The sequence below is a fragment of the Aythya marila genome (genome assembly GCF_965140915.1).
Source record: "Aythya marila genome assembly, chromosome: 3".
Taxonomy (NCBI): domain Eukaryota; kingdom Metazoa; phylum Chordata; class Aves; order Anseriformes; family Anatidae; genus Aythya; species Aythya marila.
Genome location: NC_139044.1, coordinates 3701236 through 3722260, shown reverse-complemented (window position 1 = coordinate 3722260; position 21025 = coordinate 3701236). Strand labels below are relative to the sequence as shown.

At 37.9% G+C, this 21025-nt stretch overlaps 1 protein-coding gene across 3 annotated transcripts in view; it reads left to right on the top strand.

Annotated features, from left to right (window-relative positions):
* The window catches only part of PLCB1 (phospholipase C beta 1), a 373718-nt gene that overhangs the window by 299632 nt on the left and 53061 nt on the right, over positions 1-21025 (top strand). For 2 of the 3 annotated variants that reach the window (XM_082757582.1, XM_082757583.1), the window contains exons 25-31: positions 35-88; positions 1436-1655; positions 5455-5635; positions 7784-7860; positions 7979-8068; positions 10341-10398; positions 11440-11526. In XM_082757582.1, coding sequence (XP_082613708.1) covers positions 35-88; positions 1436-1655; positions 5455-5635; positions 7784-7860; positions 7979-8068; positions 10341-10398; positions 11440-11526 — 767 coding nt within the window. Of the gene's footprint in view, positions 1-34; positions 89-1435; positions 1656-5454; positions 5636-7783; positions 7861-7978; positions 8069-10340; positions 10399-11439; positions 11527-21025 lie in introns of those variants that run through there. The other variant, XM_082757584.1, reaches the window with a different exon arrangement.

The following is a 21025-nucleotide window of genomic DNA, read 5'->3' as shown; positions in this document are numbered from 1 at the left end:
AAGAATTTATATCGGTCGTCTCTTTTACCTCTAGGTTCGGTAAAAGCACCTGCAAAGACAGAAGATCTTATTCAGAGTGTCCTCACAGGTATTAAATATACAGCTTACATTATATAAAGGATACACTTTTTTGTCAATGGAAATATACATGTATTTTTAATGAAATGGGCCATCTGACTTAAACATTTGTTTGAATGATTGTGACTGCAATAACTCATAGAAAATACACTTACCATATCTTCTTCCTCAGCTAAGAAGTTATTCAATGTTTGAACACATGCTTCATGAGATCACCATCAGGTGCCAACATGGAATTTTTAAACATTATTCTATTATTGCATTCTCATAGGCACAATGTTTACATCTAATGCAGACAAAAAACAGCATTATGCTCAGAACAGAAGCTAAATGTGCTATTACTCTTATGATTAGTGGTGAAATGATTTTATCTCCATTAGCCTTGTATCCTTCCTATCACTCATACAAAACTGAAATTATTCTGTTGCATTAAGCAAACTGGCCTGTCAGATAGAGTCCTGCTGTGCAGCTGGGAGTCACATCCTTCAGCTTGGAGACATATTTTAGATTGCAAATCTCCTAACTCATTATTTTCAAGTCATTTTCCAACATTTCTATATACTCAATCTGTTGTGAGATCTGGGAAGGTGTCTTCAGTCTGGCCCGTCACCTTTTTTTGTTGCAGTTGCTGATTTGGGGTGAGCTTATGCAGGTCAGACTAGCAGACACCAAGCTTGAACTCTGAGCTTGGTTCACCAAGCAGGACATCCTCAGATAGCTGCTATTCTCAGTGACAGCTCTGGAGTACAGTTCTTGGCATTTAGCTTCTGATGCCTTGCCAGACTGGCAGACAGCTGTCCATCACCCTCCTGGTGCATCACAGGAGAAGTGAAATCTGTTGGATAGCCATGATGGTACTGAGACAGCTGCTTCCAGCCAGTGCGCAGGTCAAAGCAGAGGAGCAGGTGCTGCAATGCTGTTTGTAAAGGGGTTTTAGGCATTAATATGTTAAGTAGCCCATCCAGAGAGAAGGAAGACCTGAAGTGTTGACGTAGTGCTTACAAAAAAGAACAGTGACCATACCTTTGTAAGGTGATGATGTTATATGTCAGGCTGATATGAATCTTTTGCATCTGAAAGGGTTTGAGGGGAAAAAAAAAGTATGTTTTTTATTTTGCTGGACATACTGCTGTTCTAAATTTTTGACTCATTTCCTACTCTTAATTAAATTTGCCACGGTGTTTTCAATCTAGTTAGCTTATTTTCAGAGAAGTCTACTTGGTTAGCTTAAGCTAACACATTTCACTTACCAGCAGTAAGAAAGCATGCTTTGTTTCATTCCTGCTGGTTTTGATTTCTCTGATTGAAATCATATGTTATTAGAAAATTGAAGTGGCTTTTGTTATTATCATTGTAGAAGTGGAAGCACAGACTATTGAGGAGCTAAAACAACAGAAGTCGTTTGTAAAGCTTCAGAAGAAGCACTACAAGGAAATGAAGGACCTTGTAAAGAGGCACCACAAGAAAACCACTGATCTTATCAAAGAGCACACTGCAAAGTATAATGAAATCCAAAATGACTACCTGCGACGAAGAGCAGTTTTAGAAAAAACAGCAAAAAGAGACAGTAAGAAAAAGTATGTTAAATGCAGCTTTCCTGTCTTTGACATCAGATATATTTACTTCTTTTATGATAGACAATTAATGGAGGTGACATTAGATCTCAGGGGAAGAAAATCAAAAGTTGAAATATTCCTAGATAAAATGAAGTCAGGTGTTTTGACATGGAAATCAGCAGAAAAAAAAAGGCCCTCTCTATGATACACTGATTCTCTGCTAGAAGCCAGATAAGTCATTCACAATTTTATACCTCTTTTCCTGTAAACAAATTCATACAGTATTTATCTTGGGACTTCCTGTAGTCCTCTGTTGTGGGTAGTAGGTGCTTCAGCTATACTGGCAACATGAGCCAATGGTTAGGCAGTAAACTTAATCACAAGCAGTGAGATTGGGCTTTCCCTACATACTAGGGGCAGTTCAGGAATCAGACTGAGGCATCAAAGAACTGAAACCCTATCTGGATAAAGTATTTTAGTTTCCTACTCAGGTCAACTGCAGCACATTTTATCAGAGCACCCCACTGTCTCACATGCTTGACCTCCTTTAGGAGAAGGGGTGTCAGTTCATTGAAAACTTGCCCCACACATCATAATGTAGCACCTTTTTCAAGCAAGGAGAAAGTTTTGCAGCCAGCACACATAGTCATATTGCCCATATTGAGCAGCGGTTCCCTTTGGGCCACCACAGTGTGCTGCCTGGTGGTGGAGCAAGATTCCAGTTTCAAAACAGAAACAATATCTAGTCCTCATGTTATTTGTGATTAGAATGGATATTCTGAATTTTTGGATGGAGACCATTGTCTACAAGTTAGAGCCCTAGAAAGAAAACTCATACTACACTAAAAAAACATCACATGTGTAGTTAGGTGAAAGAAATACCTGCCAGTTATTAACATCTGACTGTAGTTTAAATGATAATTGATTCACACCGCTTGGGAATCTCTTAATGATTGACTGGCTTTGCCCCTGCATGCACATCCCTTCTGTGCTACGTCTCTTTCTCAGTCTTGCATTGCACTGTAGCTCATCTCTTTGTGTTTGCTGATATCATTTTTATTATTTGTTCAGGTAACAAAAGAGAGTTGCATTTGCAATTACCAGTTTGAAATGCAAACACTGTTGGGTCTTGTTAATCTTTCCACATTTTTCATGTTATTCATATGGTAAGGAGCTTTACATTACTAAAGAACTTTCTTAACTCTTGGCAAAACGTATGCACATGTAGGTACAATCAGTGTCTAATACTATTAAAACTGAATAATAATTATCATTAATGAGTACCCTCCTAAATTTTTCCTTCTCCCATTAGAGCGGCTTTCTAATTCTAACATAATCTATTTCTTTAAAGTAATTAGATAACCACAAAAGCCTTTTAACTTTTGCATAAAATTGATATAGATGCAGGTCTTGAACATGAAGATGTTGAATGAGCATTAAAAAAAACAACTGGATACTCTTTTGGTAGGAGACCATTGGAGAAAAAAGGTGTGAGCAAGCTCTAGCTACTACCCTTGTTGATAGTACCTCTAATTGTAAGTGACCAAGATTCAGGCCATATCTTGTCCCTGGGAAGGAGCTTACTCATTTATGTTTGGCCAATGACAGAATGTCTTTTGGCTTAGTAAGAGCTTAGTACTCATAAAATATGTATGTTCAGGTGGCCTTAACTGTTGCCAGTTTTCAGGCCTCTGGGTTCTACACTTGAATTTGTTAAAACCCCTTAATGACTGGTTGTCAGCTGCATACACAGTGATATTTTATTCATTGTATTTTCCATCATAAGTGTGTGTGACAGATAGTGGCAGACAAAACAGTATGATATTTTGTTCCTCTTTTTCTCTAGCATCTTCTATTCAAATTTAAGTAGAACAAACTGAATAAATGACTCATCTTTCTTTAACTAAAAAGGATTTGGGTTTTTTATTTTGTTATGATCTGACCATAAATCATTCATGATATTATGCAGTAAAACACTGTATTCTGTTACGGGGAGCTGTCACAGTGATTTCAGAGATGTGAAGTTTCATGTGAAGATACTGAGAAATCTGAAGGTTAAAAAATCTGTTGCTGAATTTTTAAGGAGCAGGAGTACATATTAAGGCCTTTTCAAACTTGCAAGTACATATTATCTCAAGCAGAAGACTTTTAATAGAATACTGCATCCCAAGGGAAAAGGCAATTTTCACCATTTTAAATTATTACCGAGGCTATTTACCTGTAAGTGCAAAGTCTCTGCGTCAGATTGTCATTAAAATGTGTTGTCTCTGATCAGAAGCAATCAGTGTTTCATGCCCATGTCTAAAATGGGGCAAAGATTCAGTAAAGCCAATGTCTATGGGACAGTTGAACTTTAGTGAACACAAACACAGATATTTTGCTGGTGTAGTTCTGAAGTTTTTATTTAATGATCATGTCCCTTAACAGAGTGTTACTGTTTTAGCCTTATTTCTTTTTGCCAAAAATACAAGAGATGTCAACTTTAAAACGTATAGCATAATGGCATAATTTGCTGACTTTAATATTCTTTAATGCTGTCTTGTGGCTCTGTATGTAAATTACTCTCACCTGTCACACTGATACCACTTAACATCATAGCAGAATATTCAAATACAACAATAATACAAGAGATACAAATAGGCTACCTTGGTGTGTATCCTCAGCCTGATGAAAGCAGATTCACGTTATTTGGTTGAAGTTATGCTAATTGACAGCAGCTGCAAAGTTGAACCTGAGTGAGAAAAGACAGGCAGCCAGTGCAGCATTTTCTCTGCATTGTAATCTTTGCAAATTTCTGAATAGAAAATTCATTTTTCTCAGTCAGTCCTCTCTGCTCAAGGTTTTGCTGTCTTGTCCATCTCATGCACTGTTCCTGAGGTTTCCCAGGCAACTGATTTAACACCTGAGTACAGCAGTAAACATGGCAGCCAAGCAGAGACACAGCATAATCATATTTTTTTAAAAACATTTTTCTTGGGTTTAGTTTACAGTTGGCCTGAGAGTGATACTGCTTTTGCAATTTTTTGTTTATTTTTTCGTTGAGCAGTGTCATCGTGTCTCCCATTACCATTACATCTATCCTTCCTTATATTTTAAGGAAAAAAATAAAAATAAATCCTAGTCCTCGGTGTTTGCTTTTTAGCCTTTTTCTTATATTTTTTCTTTGTTCCTATGTGTTGCCTTTCTGAGGTTTATTCCCCACTGGGAAGTTAAGTTTCCTCCTGAAGTCAGGAGTCCATACATAGAGCACTTTCTTGTGTGTGTGCTATGCATGGCATTTCCTGAAGGGGGGAGAAAATACCAAATAAAGGGATGTTCCTAACCATTTTAAGCTTTTTATAAATGCAGATGTAAAGTTATGCTCTTAAATTTATTGCTAAGCATATGCAAGGATGACTCTGTTTCCAAAATACTTAGCATTTACCATTTTTGCTGAGGACTAGGAAGCTCTGAAATTCAAGTTATGTGCCTGGAAGTAGAGAAATAAGTTCTATGGGCACATGTTTATAGGAAATCCTGGCAGTTTCATTTATAGCTCATTTATACTAAGTCCTGTTCCACCCACATGGCAGGTTTGTAATACGAGGTTTAAAAGTAATACATATCCCATTAGAAAACAATTAGCACTGTTTTCTTTGCTAAGATTAAATTAGTGGATTTGCCATAGTTAAAATCATCTTCTTCCTGTATATGCGGTGCCGAGAAACTTATTTGATGGACTACATGTAACCAGCTACCTTAAAAACAGGGTTTAAATACGGGGCAGAGCATGCATACCTAGTGACTTGGAGCTGGTGTGTGTGTGTGTGTGTCTTTGCAGATCTGAAACAGGCAGCCCAGACCACAGTTCTTCAACTATTGAACAAGAATTAGCTGCACTCGACTCTGAAATGACCCAGAAGCTAGTCGAGCTGAAGGAGAAGCAGCAACAGCAGCTGCTAAATCTCCGACAGGAACAGTATTACAGTGAAAAGTACCAGAAACGAGAGCACATTAAGCTGGTACGTTTATGGCATCTGCTTTTCTTTAGTGGTCTCTGGGTTAGTAATGAAAGCAGTGTGATGTTAGAACGAAGTGGGGCTTCCTTGCAGTTGGAGTCCATTTCATATCTTGATTCCCATGTGGTCCACTGCTACTTCAAGGGGTTGTTGTGCCACTTTGTCACTAACACTTCTAACATACTTGGAGGGCTTTGGATAGAAGGCAGAAAGGCAACAGATTTATTATTAACACTACAGCATTGAGTCCTTACCTCTAGTTACATATGTCTAAGTTTTCTGCAGCTTTTAGTTGATGTTCCCATTTTGTTCTGCCACTTAAATGTACAATACTCAAGTAGGCAGTATTAACTGGAAATAAATTCAAACAGCATGAAAATAAATAAATGAAAATAGCTTCAAACATTCCCCAGGGCACAGAGTTTTGCCAAACGGCGTTCCTACTGCAGACGAATGCTTTAAGGGGATGCAGGACATAATCTGTGTATGGTGAAGAAATAGTTTGCATGCATCAGTCCCAGCTACTTTGTTTTTACAGCTGGAGTTTGGCTGACAACTGCAGCAAGATCATAGCCCTCTGAGCTGCAATAGAGGAGCTTGGGCAGATGGCAGCTGATGCTGATGGATGTTCTCAGGCAGAAGAGAACATTTTTAAAAGGGTGTTATGGGAGTGCAAACTGTTTCTCAACTCCAGACAATCCTGTCTCACAATTTTTTTCTATTATATGATGTTTTACCTCATTGCTGGTGTCTGAAGTGATTTGTCTGTTCTGTCCTGCCATCCAAAAAGCAGGGCAGAAGAGTGATATGAATTTAAATCGCCCAGCAAGGCCTTTTCACAAATTCATTCCCATGGATCGTAGCACAGAACTGCGGCTCCCAAGCGGTGCTGTTTATCATCAGTTGTACGTGAACCATATCAGTGTTACGCAGCAGGAGCAGCTCCAGCAGGAGTACGTGGACACGGTTACCTGTGCCGCAGGGGTACAGTAACAATTGTTGGCTGCATCTCAGGGATTTTACTTTTTATAAGAACAAAACGCTGCGGACCCACATAGTTGGGATGATGTTGTAAGTTAATTTCTCATTCCAAAATAGGAAATGGCTTTTCCCAAAGCCAAGTCCCATTTTGTGCTTTGTCCAGTTAGGTAGTGTCATGATAAATTCATTTTTTAACACAGAACATTCAGACAGTTTTCCTTCTGAGTTATGCTGGAATTAAGATTTGTTCCACATAAAATTTGCCTTGCAGAGGAGAGATTGTTTCTGATTTCTTTCAGAGGAGAGCCTATTCTTAGTATTTTTCTTCTTTTATCTAAGGAAAGAAAAGCTGGATGAGCCTAGCTAGGCATTATTATCCATTTTCTTGTTCATCATCCTGAGAAGATTATTTAATAGAATCCAGCTTAAACCATAGGCACGATCAAATGAAATTGGCCCCATTTCCCACTTTAATTCACCATTCGTTGAACTTGAACAGAGGCCCAGTCCATGCATCCTCATCCGTCAGCATCACAACTACAAGCATGGTTTTGTTAACAGCTTCAGCTCAAATAAGATTGGACCCAGCACAGCACATGAAATTTCACACCAACAACTATGATATTCTGAATCCAGTGATGTGTGATCAGGATACAGCTTAACTTTCTTAGCTATCATGCATGAATGTTTGTCCACCTGACCACACTGAAATCCAGGCTGCTCCATGTAATAGTACTCTGTGCAAGAGGAATGTTTTCAGCACTCACAGAGAACCTTGAAGTGAACAAGAATTCAGCTTGTAATTCATATTGCACAAGTTCAGTTTGTGATCATTTATGAATTATCACAGATATTCTCATTTATAGCAAGAGTAAAATCTAAGAAAAATCTTTTGATTTTACATTTAATTTTCTCAGAGTACATCACCTTGATGTACAGAGAAGTCATAGTTTCTATGTAAGTTGGACTTAGACAAGTCTGCCTGGAGTCCGCAAGTTAAGAATGTGTTTGCACTAATGAGAATGTTTACTTGCTTTTGATCATAGATAATTAATCAGGGAATGGTTTAACAGTTTCACATGTTTAACATGGATGTTTGAGGAAACTTAGATGAATGTTTGATGTTTTGCTGAAAATGCATATTTCTGTTTCTTGGAATTCTTTTTTTAGCTTATTCAGAAGTTGACAGATGTAGCAGAGGAATGTCAGAACAGCCAGCTAAAGAAACTGAAAGAAACATGTGAAAAGTAAGGTGCTATTCCCCTTATAATTGATTACATCTCCTTGTGGCGTTTTTCATTTAGATACATTTTGAACTTGCCTTTTTTTTTTTTTTTTTTTTTTTTTTTTTTTTTTACACTTTAGAGAAAAGAAAGAGTTGAAGAAAAAAATGGACAAGAAGAGGCAGGAGAAGATCACAGAAGCAAAATCCAAGGATAAAAATCAAATGGAAGAGTAAGTGTATCCCTTGATCTATATCCTTATATGTTGTGAAGAGAGACATTTTTCACAACTGGAAAATCAAAGAAGGGTCTCAACCCTAAATACAAGGCAGCTTTTAGTCAGACTGTAATACCTCACCAGAGCAGTGGAGTCCTTCTTACTTCTGCTGATACTAATTTAATTTCCTGGGACAAATCTAATCTCCTGTTCTGCAAGCATTGATAGTCTGGGTCAGCTGCAAAGGTGCTGATGGGGATGTATGGGGACATGCCTATGAGTGTCATGACAATGATTCACCAAGACGCTGTTAATCCAAATGCTATTCTTTTATGTATGGCTATAAATAGACTTAGTAACTTCAATTCCTGCAGGGTTTGATTTCACTGTAACTTTTTTTTTTTTAGTTGTGAGTTATCTTTTCTTCTTAACTCTGTTAAAGCTGCTGTCTAAAAGAAATAGCAGCAACACACTGGAAGGTTTGCTCTACTTTTGTGATAAATTCCGCTCAGATGCTGTGCTACTGACTCTCCTCCAGTAACAATTTAATTCAGTGTACAGTTACTTCTGGTGGAAAAGAAAGGAGAACTGAGCTCTGTGGGTGCCGTTTCTGTGAACAGGGACAGTAATATTAATTTCATTTATGCACAACCAGACAATACAAAGTTATGGAGTTATGCAAGTGCCCAAAGGCACAGTGTCTAGGTTTGTTTTTCCTTCTTCATTTGTTTTCACAAGCAGCTCGAAAAGAAAATGGAACATTTTAATCTTTCACTGTTTGCTGGGATATCTTTTTATACCAGTCTTTATTTTAGTAACACTTAAGAACAGTTAAAATACAGGAGAAATAACAACAACAAAATCCTTCATATCTGAATTTTACTATGTGAGTAAGACATGATTATGTTGGGTAAAAAGATGTATATAAATTTTGGAGCCTCTCCATACAATCTGTTTGTTTGGCAACACTGAAAGAGGGTCACACACTCACACAATGAACTGCATCAGATAATTTAAGAAACGTATAAACATCGTAAAAAAAAAAAAAAAAAAAAAAAAAAAGATAACAAAATTAGAATAATTTATTATGAAAAGGGGAGAAATAATATGGTAAGGGCTGATAAAATGTATTAGAAAAAAATAGTCATTACAAAAATAGCAGTAAAATCAATTGCAATAGGAAATGATTTGCTGGCTGAGAGGTAAATGAGATGCTAGTGAGAAAGGCTCAGGAACAGACAAGTAAAAATTCATTTTTGTTTCTATTTTTTCCTCATCTTTCCCAAGGGCTTTCTTTTGCCAGGCTTTTCAGAAAACCCTTGGGAAAGGTAAGATGGGAACAAAATGGGAAACTCAGCTTTCTTCTATCAAGTGATGCAGTTTGTCCTCACTTTTGCAGTGGAACAGGGAGTTGTGAGACCTTCTGTAAAATCCCACTTGAGTCATCCATGCTAGGCTGTTGTTTATTTAAAGCTTTTCTTATGAAAATTTGGAAAAAAAGAAAAAAAAAAAAGAAAAAAAAAAAAAACAACAGAGAATGTCATATTGTTCTTGCTTAAGTTTTCTAATTCTACCTGTGCCCAGGGATTGTGTAACTACCAAAAACCATCAGATTTTAATGCCACCTCAGTAGCTTGCAATTCACTGTTCTTAGGCAATTAGATTTTAGAGTACTGCCCTGAATCTGGTCAACTCCAGCATCCACAGAATGTAATTTTATGTGCATTTATTCCTTTGAGGCATCTTGTCATTTGACCAAAAGTTACCTAATAGCTGTCTCACTGAGCCACTTTGAGTACTTCTTCCAAGTTCAGCTTTCTGTAGTTTACACAGCAAAGCTGAGGACTGAAGTTGAGCCCTTTGTTGGAGTTTTGCCATCATCTCTGAGATGTTCCCAGCATCATCTACACAGACAGAGATAATTTCAGTAATATGTAAGTGCCACAACGTGGCAGTGTGCACCTACTGACGGTTGTGTGCTCTCCTAGGCTGACATTTGGGCCCTAAGGAATGCTGCCATCACTTTGAAGATGTGACAATACCCTGTGGGAAAAGACTAGCATGAAAGAGCAGAGGAGTTGTTGTGGTACGGGGAAATCAGAACCCTTCATATGGCAACGATGCCACCTGTTGTAAAAAGCACATCCAGGAAGCCACTAAATGTTAAGTTAGGCTGATCCATAAGTTCAAAACATTGCCTTACTCATTCTGTAGGGAGTTGGGAAGGATTAAAATGTATTGGTATGATCTTATTGACTACAATAATTTGTTGATTGCTTCTCCCCAGAGAGAAGACTGAAATGATTCGATCATATATCCAGGAGGTGGTACAGTACATAAAAAGGGTACGTCAGGCCATATGTTTATTTTTCATTTTGGGATATAAAATGTCAGCTTTCATGTTTTAGGTCATTTTACACAACAGATTCCAAGCTTCTGTGTAAAGACTCCACAAGTGCAGATTTTTAAAAGATGCAGTGTGGGCTCCTATTGATATTCCACTAAAAGAAAAACTGGAATTTCAGACAGATCTTGTTAAGTGTTAGTGTTTGGGAGTGGGAGATAGTAATGGGAACATATTTTAATAAAGTTGTGATTTTATCTTTGAATATCCTGTGTTTTTTCATGAAACATGTACTCTATGATGTTTTTTAAATACTGAGGATTTTTTAATTGTGTGTGTGTGCTTGGTGTTTCATGAATGTAAAGATTTCATAAGAAACTCTTAAAGTCTATAAACAATCTTAGAGTAAAATTTAACCATAAATACATTTGTACAGTTAACAGAAAACAAAAAAGCATTCTGGGAGTTCTATAAATACAAGTCAAGTCAAAGAAATTCACTTCAGGTGTTGGTATTTCTGTAGCTATACATAGTTTATGCCATGGTGAAAGTGCTCACCACAATACTTTGTTTTGGGGAATTATTATAAAATTTTTGCCACTATCGAATTTACTCTTAATTTCAGTGCAGAAGAGTTCAATTCAAATGTTGTCCTATTTTTGCTCACAGGTTCCTTGGTTCAGGAATTAGCATAAAGAATTAGCAAATTAAATATCACAGAATCACAGAATGGCTGAGGTTGTCGGGGACCTCTGAATATCATCTAGTCCAACCCCCCTTCTGAGCAGGATCACTATGCTCAGTTCTTGTTGGAGTCAGGCACATGCTTGAGTGCTGTATTAAATGAGGCCTAAAATTGATCAGCATGTCTGTTTAGGACTCTAGGATGCAAATACTTTTCTTCTGGGAGCACAATCCATCTTGCACATCTCATACAGTAAAAGTTAGAGCAAAATAACGTAATAAAAGTTCTGCCAGTGAAGGTGTGGGAACGGGAGAATACGTAGTTTTTGAAACAGGATTCTCTGCTGTTTTCTTACAGCTAGAAGATGCTCAGAGTAAAAGACAGGAGAAACTGGTAGAAAAACATAAGGAGATTCGTCAGCAAATACTGGATGAAAAACCCAAGGTAAAGACTTTTGAACAATACTTTAAAATGTCTTTCAGGAGAGAAAGTGTTGTATAGAGTATGTAGATTGATATTTAAACATGATAATGTAGCATTTTAGCTATATAACTTAATACACAGGATGAAAAAAATATCAAGTAGCAGCCTAGTACGGAGCAGCACCTCAAGTCATATAATTATGTCATATAATTTGGTTTATTTTTCAGTACTCATATCACAGTGTTAAAAAGCTTTTAGTGTAAATGGTGCTTCTGACCAGCAGAGTGTGCTCTTCACTCTATTGTGCTTTAGCAGTACAAAAACAAAACACAGTTTACATTGAAACGAAAGAGATATCTTTTTAGCATGCTTGTCTCAGATATTTGTGATAATTGATAAAGATATATTTTGTGGAAAACAATGAGCGTTTTCATAATGTTAGTGCTTAATGCTCTATATTGCTTGTTGGATTTCCCCTGTTCGATTTTGTGCACTGTATCTGCATGCAGTGTTCTGAAATACATTTTTTGATCCGAAATATATAATATATAATAATCGGGGCTAACTCCCACTCCTGGTTAAGTTGGTGGTCGTTTTGCCACTGACTTCAGTGGAGAAGATTTGGATTCATCTTTTGTACATGCTTCTTCCACAGGAAGAGCTAGGTAACTATGTAATCAGACTGTTGTATGGAGACCTATTTTCAGCAGAGTTCATATCCAAGTATAATTCTCCACAGCGCATTGTGTCATCTCTGCTTTCATTTTTTTCTGCACTCACTCAAATATGTGCTCTAGGCTTCATTTTTAATTTCTTGTCTGTGTCTACAGTCCTAATGTTTATGTGCTTGTATTCCAGTTTAAATATTTGGTATTGGTTGTCACCTAATCAATGTTGTCATGTCATTTTTGTCAAAGATCAAGAGAATAAATTAAGCTAAGATCTGAATAGCTAGAAACTTAAAATTGTTTAGAAAAAAAAAAAGTTTGTGTTTCTGATTTTCTACTTTCATTTTAAAAGCCATGTTTATAATTAACCTGGAACTTTTCAATGTTATGGCATCTGAGTCTAAAGGCACGAAAAATAGTATGGTTTGTATTTGATACCTTAGGATCATGAGCTTCTCAGGCATGTGAACCAGAAAATGGAATTTAAATGTTGAACGTATTTCAAAGAATATTAGTACTTCTAACCTCAGCTTTTCACAGATACTTGGACACATAATTACTTTTCTGTGTGTGTCCTCTTTTCTCTCTCTCTCTCTCTTTTTTTTTTCTTTTTTTTTTTTTTTTAATTTATTGATTCACTAATAACTAGCATACCTGCAGTCAGAATTTGTCATTCAGGACTTGTGTTGCGTTTTGAAAGATTGGACCGGACTGGTAGCATGAGACTCTTCAGCTGTCCATGTGCCAAGCATTAGATCATGGCACAGAGCAGCTCCAGATCCCTTGCCTTCCCCTGCATCTGGCCATCAGTTAAAGCACTGCAGTAATCAGCGCTCCTGTCAGTGCTCTCGATTTCTCCCGAGTAAACCCTCTACAGTAATGTGCCTTACAGGGCCTGGCTGCATTTTCTTTCCTTTCCCACCTACTGAAATGGGCAGACTTTACTGAATTTATGATGGTATGTGCTTTTTGCTGGCATGAGAGGATTTAAGCAAAACATAATTACTCATTTTATTAAGTAGCTTTGTATTTTTTTCTTCATGTTCATATTTCATATCCATATTTGCTTCATAAGTTTCCCTAGTGACAGGGCGTATGATACAAAATAGATCAAATGCTTTCCTAGCTGAGAACCACCAATGTATTTTATGCATACAGTAGCCTTTCTAGGAGAAGCTTTTTAAATAGGCTGGTCTCTGGTGTTTCAGTGTCAAAACGCCCACTAAAATTTATGCTAGCTATGTCAAAGGGGTTTTCTGGTAGTATCAACAACCCCTAAACAAAAAGTTTAATATATGAGGGAAAGAATTTTTAGTATTTTTACAATTATTCCATTGGAGACAGATTTGCCATCATCAATCACTTTCATTTGGTTATTTATTACTGACTCAGAATTTGTTGTGCTATGGCTTTGTGCACAGAGCTCTGTCATAGCCAGGAAGAATATCGTTTCACAAAGTGTTGGCAACAGACTGCCATACCAGTGAGATTATTTTTTTATTTTTCTTTTTTTAAGTATGCGTTTGCAGCCTCCTTTGTTGCGGTGTGTGTAGGCCACCAGAGGAAAACTTGCCTTTGAGTGCTGACATTTAAGGCAACAGCTTTTAGAAACTGCACAAACTTGATGCAAATCAGTTCCCTGTACCGGAGGCAGAGGGCTCACTTTTTGTTTAATTTTAAAATATCATGTGTTTAGATAAAAGTACTTGGAGCTGATTCACACCCTGAAACTTTGCCTCTCTTTCATATATATAATTTCTTTCTAATGTTTAGATGTGAGACTGTTTTGTAAGTTTCATTTGCAGGGCTATTATAGAAAAAGATATATATTTTTTTTTTCTCTTGGAAGAGTTGGAGACTTTGCTTCCTGAATGGATACTGTTAGGCAAAAGTTTGGAAGTAATTCTTGTGGTCCTGCTGAAAACAGTGTAATACTGACTTTAATGGGCCTGAAATGTTTTTCTGTGTATATGTAAGTAATGAGGGTATCTTTATGACAAACTAGCCTCTGATGCTGTAGAAACTAGAAACTGAGTATTAGCATCAAATCTGTGTGTGTATATGTGGTAACAAGGCAACCAGTCCCACAGCCATGTTTGGAAAGGGATAAATACCATTTAATTAGTAAGTCAAATGCTGACTGACCACAGGTTAAAAAATTTCTAGCTTGAGTGCCATTGTAGTGAAAGCACAGTGAAAACAAAGTTCAAATGCTGTCATGCCACTGTCTTATTCCTAACAGCAGCATTGCTAAGCAAGGCATATGTATTTTTTTCTCCTTTTCTTTTCTCCTCTGTATTTATGTTATCTACTTGCAGCTTTATTATCAGCAACAGCTTGTAGTTATTTTCTCCCCCATTCAAATTCTTTGTCTTCTTCCCTTAGTCATTAATACACATTAAGCTTGTCCTGTCCTTATCATCTTCCCCTTGGGCATCTTCTCTACATACTGTGGAGGCTGCTGTAGAAACACAGCTCTTTACACTGCAGTATTGAATTCTGTGCGTTAGAGCAGTGTGTGATTTTAGATTCTTCTCTACAGCATGTCTGGCACTCGCTATCTAGGCACAAGGCGGTGCATTGAGGATGGGCATGCATCTCAATTTCTTTGTCCTTGACAGCCTGTGCATCAAATTAAACATAAATCAGGTGCATTTCCTTCCCCCGACCCTTGCCTCCAATTTCATTGTAATTACAAAAATCAATACACATGAGGCATGACAAGAAATTAATTATTTTTCTGAGAATCGACTGAGTTACAGTAAATAGACCTGAGCCTCCACTAATTGAAACCAATGAGACTTTTGTTACTAAGGCTCATGGGCCAGAGATACACTTGAAAGTCAACACAGTAGGTGAGACTCCATAGCTCTTGAAGTCTGCTCCAGCTCCCCATTGCATTAGCTGGACACTTTTGGCTTCAGGGAACCACGTTTTTCCAGCCTAAGCTGTCAAGAGAGATGTAGGGCATGTGGTTCCTAGTTTTGTAGCCCATGTTCATGTTTCTGCTCACGCTTGCCCTTCTGCTCACAACCCCAGCTTAGCCAAGTCCTGCCACATGGCGTGGGCTCTTCTGGCAATGTGGAAGATGGCACAGTTCAGGGTAAAGCTTTGTCTGTGGAAAAGGCCACAACAGGGCTGTAACAGAGCCACGAGCTGTGCAAACTTCCTCCTAAGTGTTGCCTCTCTGTGGTCTTTGAAATGAATGAAGACGGTATAGCCCTAAGGTAGGGCATAAGGTAGAAAGTGCCCTTTTCCCCTCAGAAAATATAACGACAACAGTTGTTTAGAATTATGAATTGGTTTTTGATAACGGAAAATAAAAACATCTGATGCACGCTAGCTCACTTTCAAAGGACACACATTTATCATCTCACAATTTGACGTGCATTATTAATTGCGCACAATGGGAGCTGACACTTCTATATCCAATCAATAATTAATATTAGCATTGTACTTGAAAAATTTATGGGGACATAAAATGACACGTATTCAGGTTACAGAACAAATTAAGAGATGCTTATCCTTTACAACAGTAAGTCTCTTACAGCTGCGGTGTCTTCTTTTTGTTACATTGGGCTGGAAAGGACCTCCAAGGCCTTTAATCTTGGGGCTAGCTGTTTTTACAATCATGTATCATGGAAGCCTGTGAATGAAAACCTGCTGGACAGTGGCTCCTTCCTTCTGAGTGTTATTTAAATGAAGATATTTGAAAACCGGTGAATGATTTCATAGATTTCAGACGGATTTCTTACAATGCCTAAGTGATATTTGATCTTTGCGATGGTTGCAGCTTGTCATATATGCTTTAGATAAAACTCGGTGTCCATCTTCATGCAGATAATGTTGTTGTGTGAAATGGAGCTGTTGCTGACAGCAGGGTCAGCAGAACCTCTAACTTTTGAAAGAAGTCAAATAGAGCAAATGTATTTCACAGCACTTTTAGATTTGATTTCAGTTAACCTCAGAGCTTGGAGCCACTCTATTAGCTCATCTGGAAGAGAACAGTTCTTAGGAACTTTGATGACTATTCCAGTGTCATTTCAGCTCACTGCATAATTCACAGTAACAATGCACTGTCCACCAAAATCCCTTTTTTATCCTTTACACCTCTGTAAGAAGCCAAACTGTCTTTTGGGCTAGCTGCACTTCAATTCAAACCTTTCCAAATGCATTCCTGTTCAACCATAGGCGATTATTCAAGAATTTCGGAGAAGGCGTTTGGAGAAAAAGGTTATTTCAGTTTAGCAGGTTTCATGGGACTTTGCACTTCATGGATTTGGTTTAGGTAAAAGCGATTTCTTCTGTTAATTCATTCACTTTAAGCACCTCCAAAGTTTAAAAGGAAATGTCTCTTGAATCTATGGCTGCTGAGCTAAAATGATTTATGGCAGTATCTGCCAAAAAAAAAAAAAGGCACAGAATTAAAAGAATTGAAAATAATTTGCTGTTTGTTTCACTGCTCAGCTTTGGGTTTTGGTGCTTGTATATTCATCAGAGGGGAATAATAAAATGCTTTTCTGCCTCATTAAATGGGCAACAGCATGGAGAAATGAATGGAATTTACTTAACCTCAGAGAACAAGAAATATTTAAAAGGAATGTTTTTAAATGAAAATTTCTAGACTGAGATTTCCAAATCTCCCTATGAGTTGATCTTTAAGGATCTGGCATCTTCCCATTTTCAGTCCAGAGATTGCATTTAAATTGAAGGATGCAGCTTTCATGGACTATGCACTTGAGGACCTTAGCACTTTGCTCAGCACCTCTCAGCATCAGGTCCTAAGTGACAATCAGTCTAATTTATCTAACAAGCTTTGAGTGGCTTAAGCCCTGATATTTCTTCAAATGCTTTATTACTGCGATTGTTAGGCAGCTCACGGCTGCAGAGTATTCTTTTGGGAAACTAGGGTTGTCTCCTTTTTTCTGTTTCTCCCAGTGGATGAATGCACTTACTTTAGGTCTGTAAACTGAGTGGTAAATAATCTCACTTCACTCATTAAAATGAAATAGGCTGACCTTTATCTTATGCCAATTTTATACCAATAAAACTGCCTTAACTTCTGTGAAGTGACTAGCTCATCACTAGGCCTGAGATCAAAAGACTTCAGTCCAAATAACAGAATGCTCTAAGGAATATTTGAAAATAAGACCTTGTTTGCCTGTTTATGTTTTTTTTCTTCACAAACCCACATTTTTAATGATTGTTTATTTTTCCACCAAAATAAATATTGTAGTGTGAGCGATGAACATCAGGTCACAAAAGATACATCCAACAATTTAAGGTGATATTTTCCGTGTTAATTAAATGTCTGCCGGTATCGGTCTTGCAGATACACGTGTCTTGGGAACACTCAGGAATACTAACATTCCAATCCAGAGCATCACATTTCCAGTGCGACTGTGCAAAATGCTTTTTAAATTTAAATTAATTTTAAATTATAATATAAAAGAAAAATGTTAAAACCGATTGTAGAATGCAAATATGAAGCAGCATTCTAACGGAAAGAGACAAAATAGAAGAATTTCAGATTGCTATTTGTTGATAGGGAGTGACATTCCTCACAAAAATCGTTCTACTGGAAACCAGAGAAAATCTTGGGTGTCATATGGAGCTTAAAAAAAAAAAAGGCAAGTTATTTCTTAGCTTCCACTAGTATAAATAAAAAGGAACGTTATGAAACTAGCAGATGCACTGGTGATTTAAAATGGCATGACTGAAGGCAGAGTATGGTCCATAATGGAGGTCATGTGGCAGACAGATTTGATTTGTGAGGGTACTGTGACTTTTTATTTTTTATTTTTTTAAGAAAAGTGATTTCAGAGTCCAGCTACCATCTGTGAGTAAAGGCGTTCACTGAATATTTTATTTTAAAGGCACAAATTTGAGACTTCTTCCTGGGCAAAAGAAACCTCACAGGCTTTTTCTTTCCCAGTTTGCACAAGAGATTGTGTTCTTATTTTATCCATCTCAGATAAGCTCATGTCTCAAACCACTCTGGTCAATTAGCCTTCCTGACAGACCATAGAAAGCTGAACTCCAACGCAGAGCTCAGCCTGCTGTTCCCTGCCACTCCCCAGTGATGTCCAGCTTGGCACGGTACTGCCCATCACTGGGAGAGGTCCCCGCTGCAAGGAACTCCCATCTGGCTGGAGGGAAGGCAAAAGTAATTCCTTGTACCCAAAGCCAGATGCAGTGTCCCCCAGATTCCCTCCTCTCCTCAGCAGAAACTGCAGCAGCACCCAAAACAGTCAAGTTTGGGGACAGTGCAGAGATGCATATTTGGGAGATCTCTCTCAGCTTTCAGAGAGGCATCCAGCTTTGCATCTACCAATGACCACAGCAGCACAGGGCAGCATATGGCATCCATGTTGTTCCTTCAGGGCAAGATGCACACCTTTACCACCTCTGTGGCTTCTGTAATATCATAGAAATGTTGGATGGGAAGACAAATCAGCCCAACTGAGTATGAATAATAAGCAATGAATGTGCTGTTATTTACCATTAAGCAGATTAAAAAGATGTCTTGTCCTCCCCCCTCCCTCTTTGTAACAGTGCTGCAGTGATCATCCATCAAAATGACAGAGCAGCCCATGTTTTCTCGCCGTTAGGGACGTTGTTTCAGAACACCATCACCATGTGCAAACAAAAACTTGTTAAAAGCAGGAAAATGGCTTGCATTTGCACAGTAACTGATTTAACGATATTATAATGGTCTTAGATGCTTAATTTGAGTTAGAAAGCAGTTCAGTCAAAGGGAGAGAAAGGAAGTCATAAATTGCCATGCAAATGATCAGTTTTGTAATAAATAGCAAAAAATAAAAATTATCTTTTCTCTCTTGGTAGCATAAATTGCTGAAGTAGACCTAACTTCTGATTTTAACATTAGTGTATGGTTAATTCTTCTTAAAGGAAGTGAATTTCTCATGCAGAGAAGAGCACAGTGTGTTTTACCATCGATTAAAGAGAAAACCAGGAACAAGATGTGAAAAGTGAATGTCTAGCTTCTTTCTGCAAAGTCAAGTTCAGGTTGATAACATCCTAGACAGAGCACCTTGTCTCTGCAGAAGATGCTCTTCAGTGTACTGCAGGTAGTTGAGGATAACAAGAAAACACCAGCCCGCAGTGAATAGTGTAGCATTAAAAGCCCCTTATCTGTTCTCTGTAGCCTCTCAAAGCACTTTGCTCTGCAGTATCCTGTTCTCTGCTCTACAGCAGTGTGCGTCTGTGCAGCTGTCACTCAGTAACCTGCACCCCTGTGACCCACGGCTGTACGCTCTTTGGTTCTGCGTTTGCTGCTTCGCACAGCAAAAATTTCCCAGAGGGTGGGTGACAGCAAGGTAGCAACCACCTTTGAGGAAAAAGAGCACTGAGCTAACTTGTGTGTTAACAATGTTATCTCTGAAGAAAAAGCTGAAAATTATGAAAAAAAATAAATAAATAAGAGGACAGAGACTGCAAACGTTTGGTGTCAGAATCTGTAGCTTAGGATCTGTCCAATATTTAAACCTGACAAGATAAGTTGCTACTAGAAAAATAGTTGTGATTCTGCAAAGGCAAGTGTTTTCCATGCTAAACTGAAGTGAGGAACGAGGCACCAACAAGTTGCTGACTCCTCTTCACCTTTTTCTATGCTGTTCTAGTGCTGTATGTAATATATAGTAAATATATGCATAGTGCGTGTATGTGTGTATATATATGTAGTCTACATAATATAGTCTATAGAAAATGCATCGTGACCCACGCAAAATTCCAATGTAGTGCTTTATGTAGCATCTTAAACACATCTTCATCACTCTATGTCAGGGTCAGAGTGAACAACAAATACCACAAAGGCAGATACTTATGCTCTTGTATATAACTCTATTCATCACTGAACAACAGCAGCAACATACTAGTTAATTATCAGACCTTCAGTACAACATGACAAATGATAAGAGATTGAGTCTGACAGAGCTAATGCAAAAACGTTAAAAGAAATATTAATGCTTACTATGTAAACTCATTAGAGAGATGCTTTAAAATGCATGAAGTGGGGAAAAAATATGCTCCTTAATGAACAGAGCTATGAAATCACTGGTCCTGCAAAGATTGTAGTGTGTGCTTAGTTTTGCATATGCAAATGGCTTTTTAAGACGTTGCTTATATCTCTGTGCAGAATCAGACTGCAAAACAGAGCCATTAATGAAAATACTGCTGCATTTCTGTCCATGAGGTAGTAGTACTCATTGCAGTACGTATTAAATATACAGGTTGCTCTTAGTGAAACCATGACAAGGTGGGTGCCAAGTTTATCTTATTTACGGTGAGGTTTCAGGATGATAAATATATTAGTAGAAACGGTAACAGAAATATCAAAAATAAGAGTTTCAAAGGAATACATTGATTAAAAGTCTATTTAGAATGATGATGAAAACAATGGGAAATCTTTTGTTGTTTTTCGAAACAAAAAGCCCTGCAACAACAAAAGGTGGTTGCTTTCAGATGCATTATCTTCCCCAGCAGTTTGAGAGTACTGAGTCTAGTAGGGGAAGAAAATCTTGTAAATCATCTGGAAGGGAGAGAGAAAGTGCTCTCCCAGCCATAGTGGCAGGGAATCCTGCAGCTCAGACATGCCAACCTGTACTTCCCTTGCAATGTGGGTGCAGTTTTCAGGGTTCTGGCAGCCGTCCTTAGCAGCAAAAGAGCTGGGGAGGCAGACAAGTGAGCTGCTCCAAGCCTCCTTGTTCTCTAGGACGATTACTTTTCATTGCATTTCTCCTGTGACTCATTTCCAACAAATCAGCATTTTCTGACAGAAATGCACTAGTTGTGGGTGCTAGTATATAGGTTTAACTATCGTGACTCAGTAC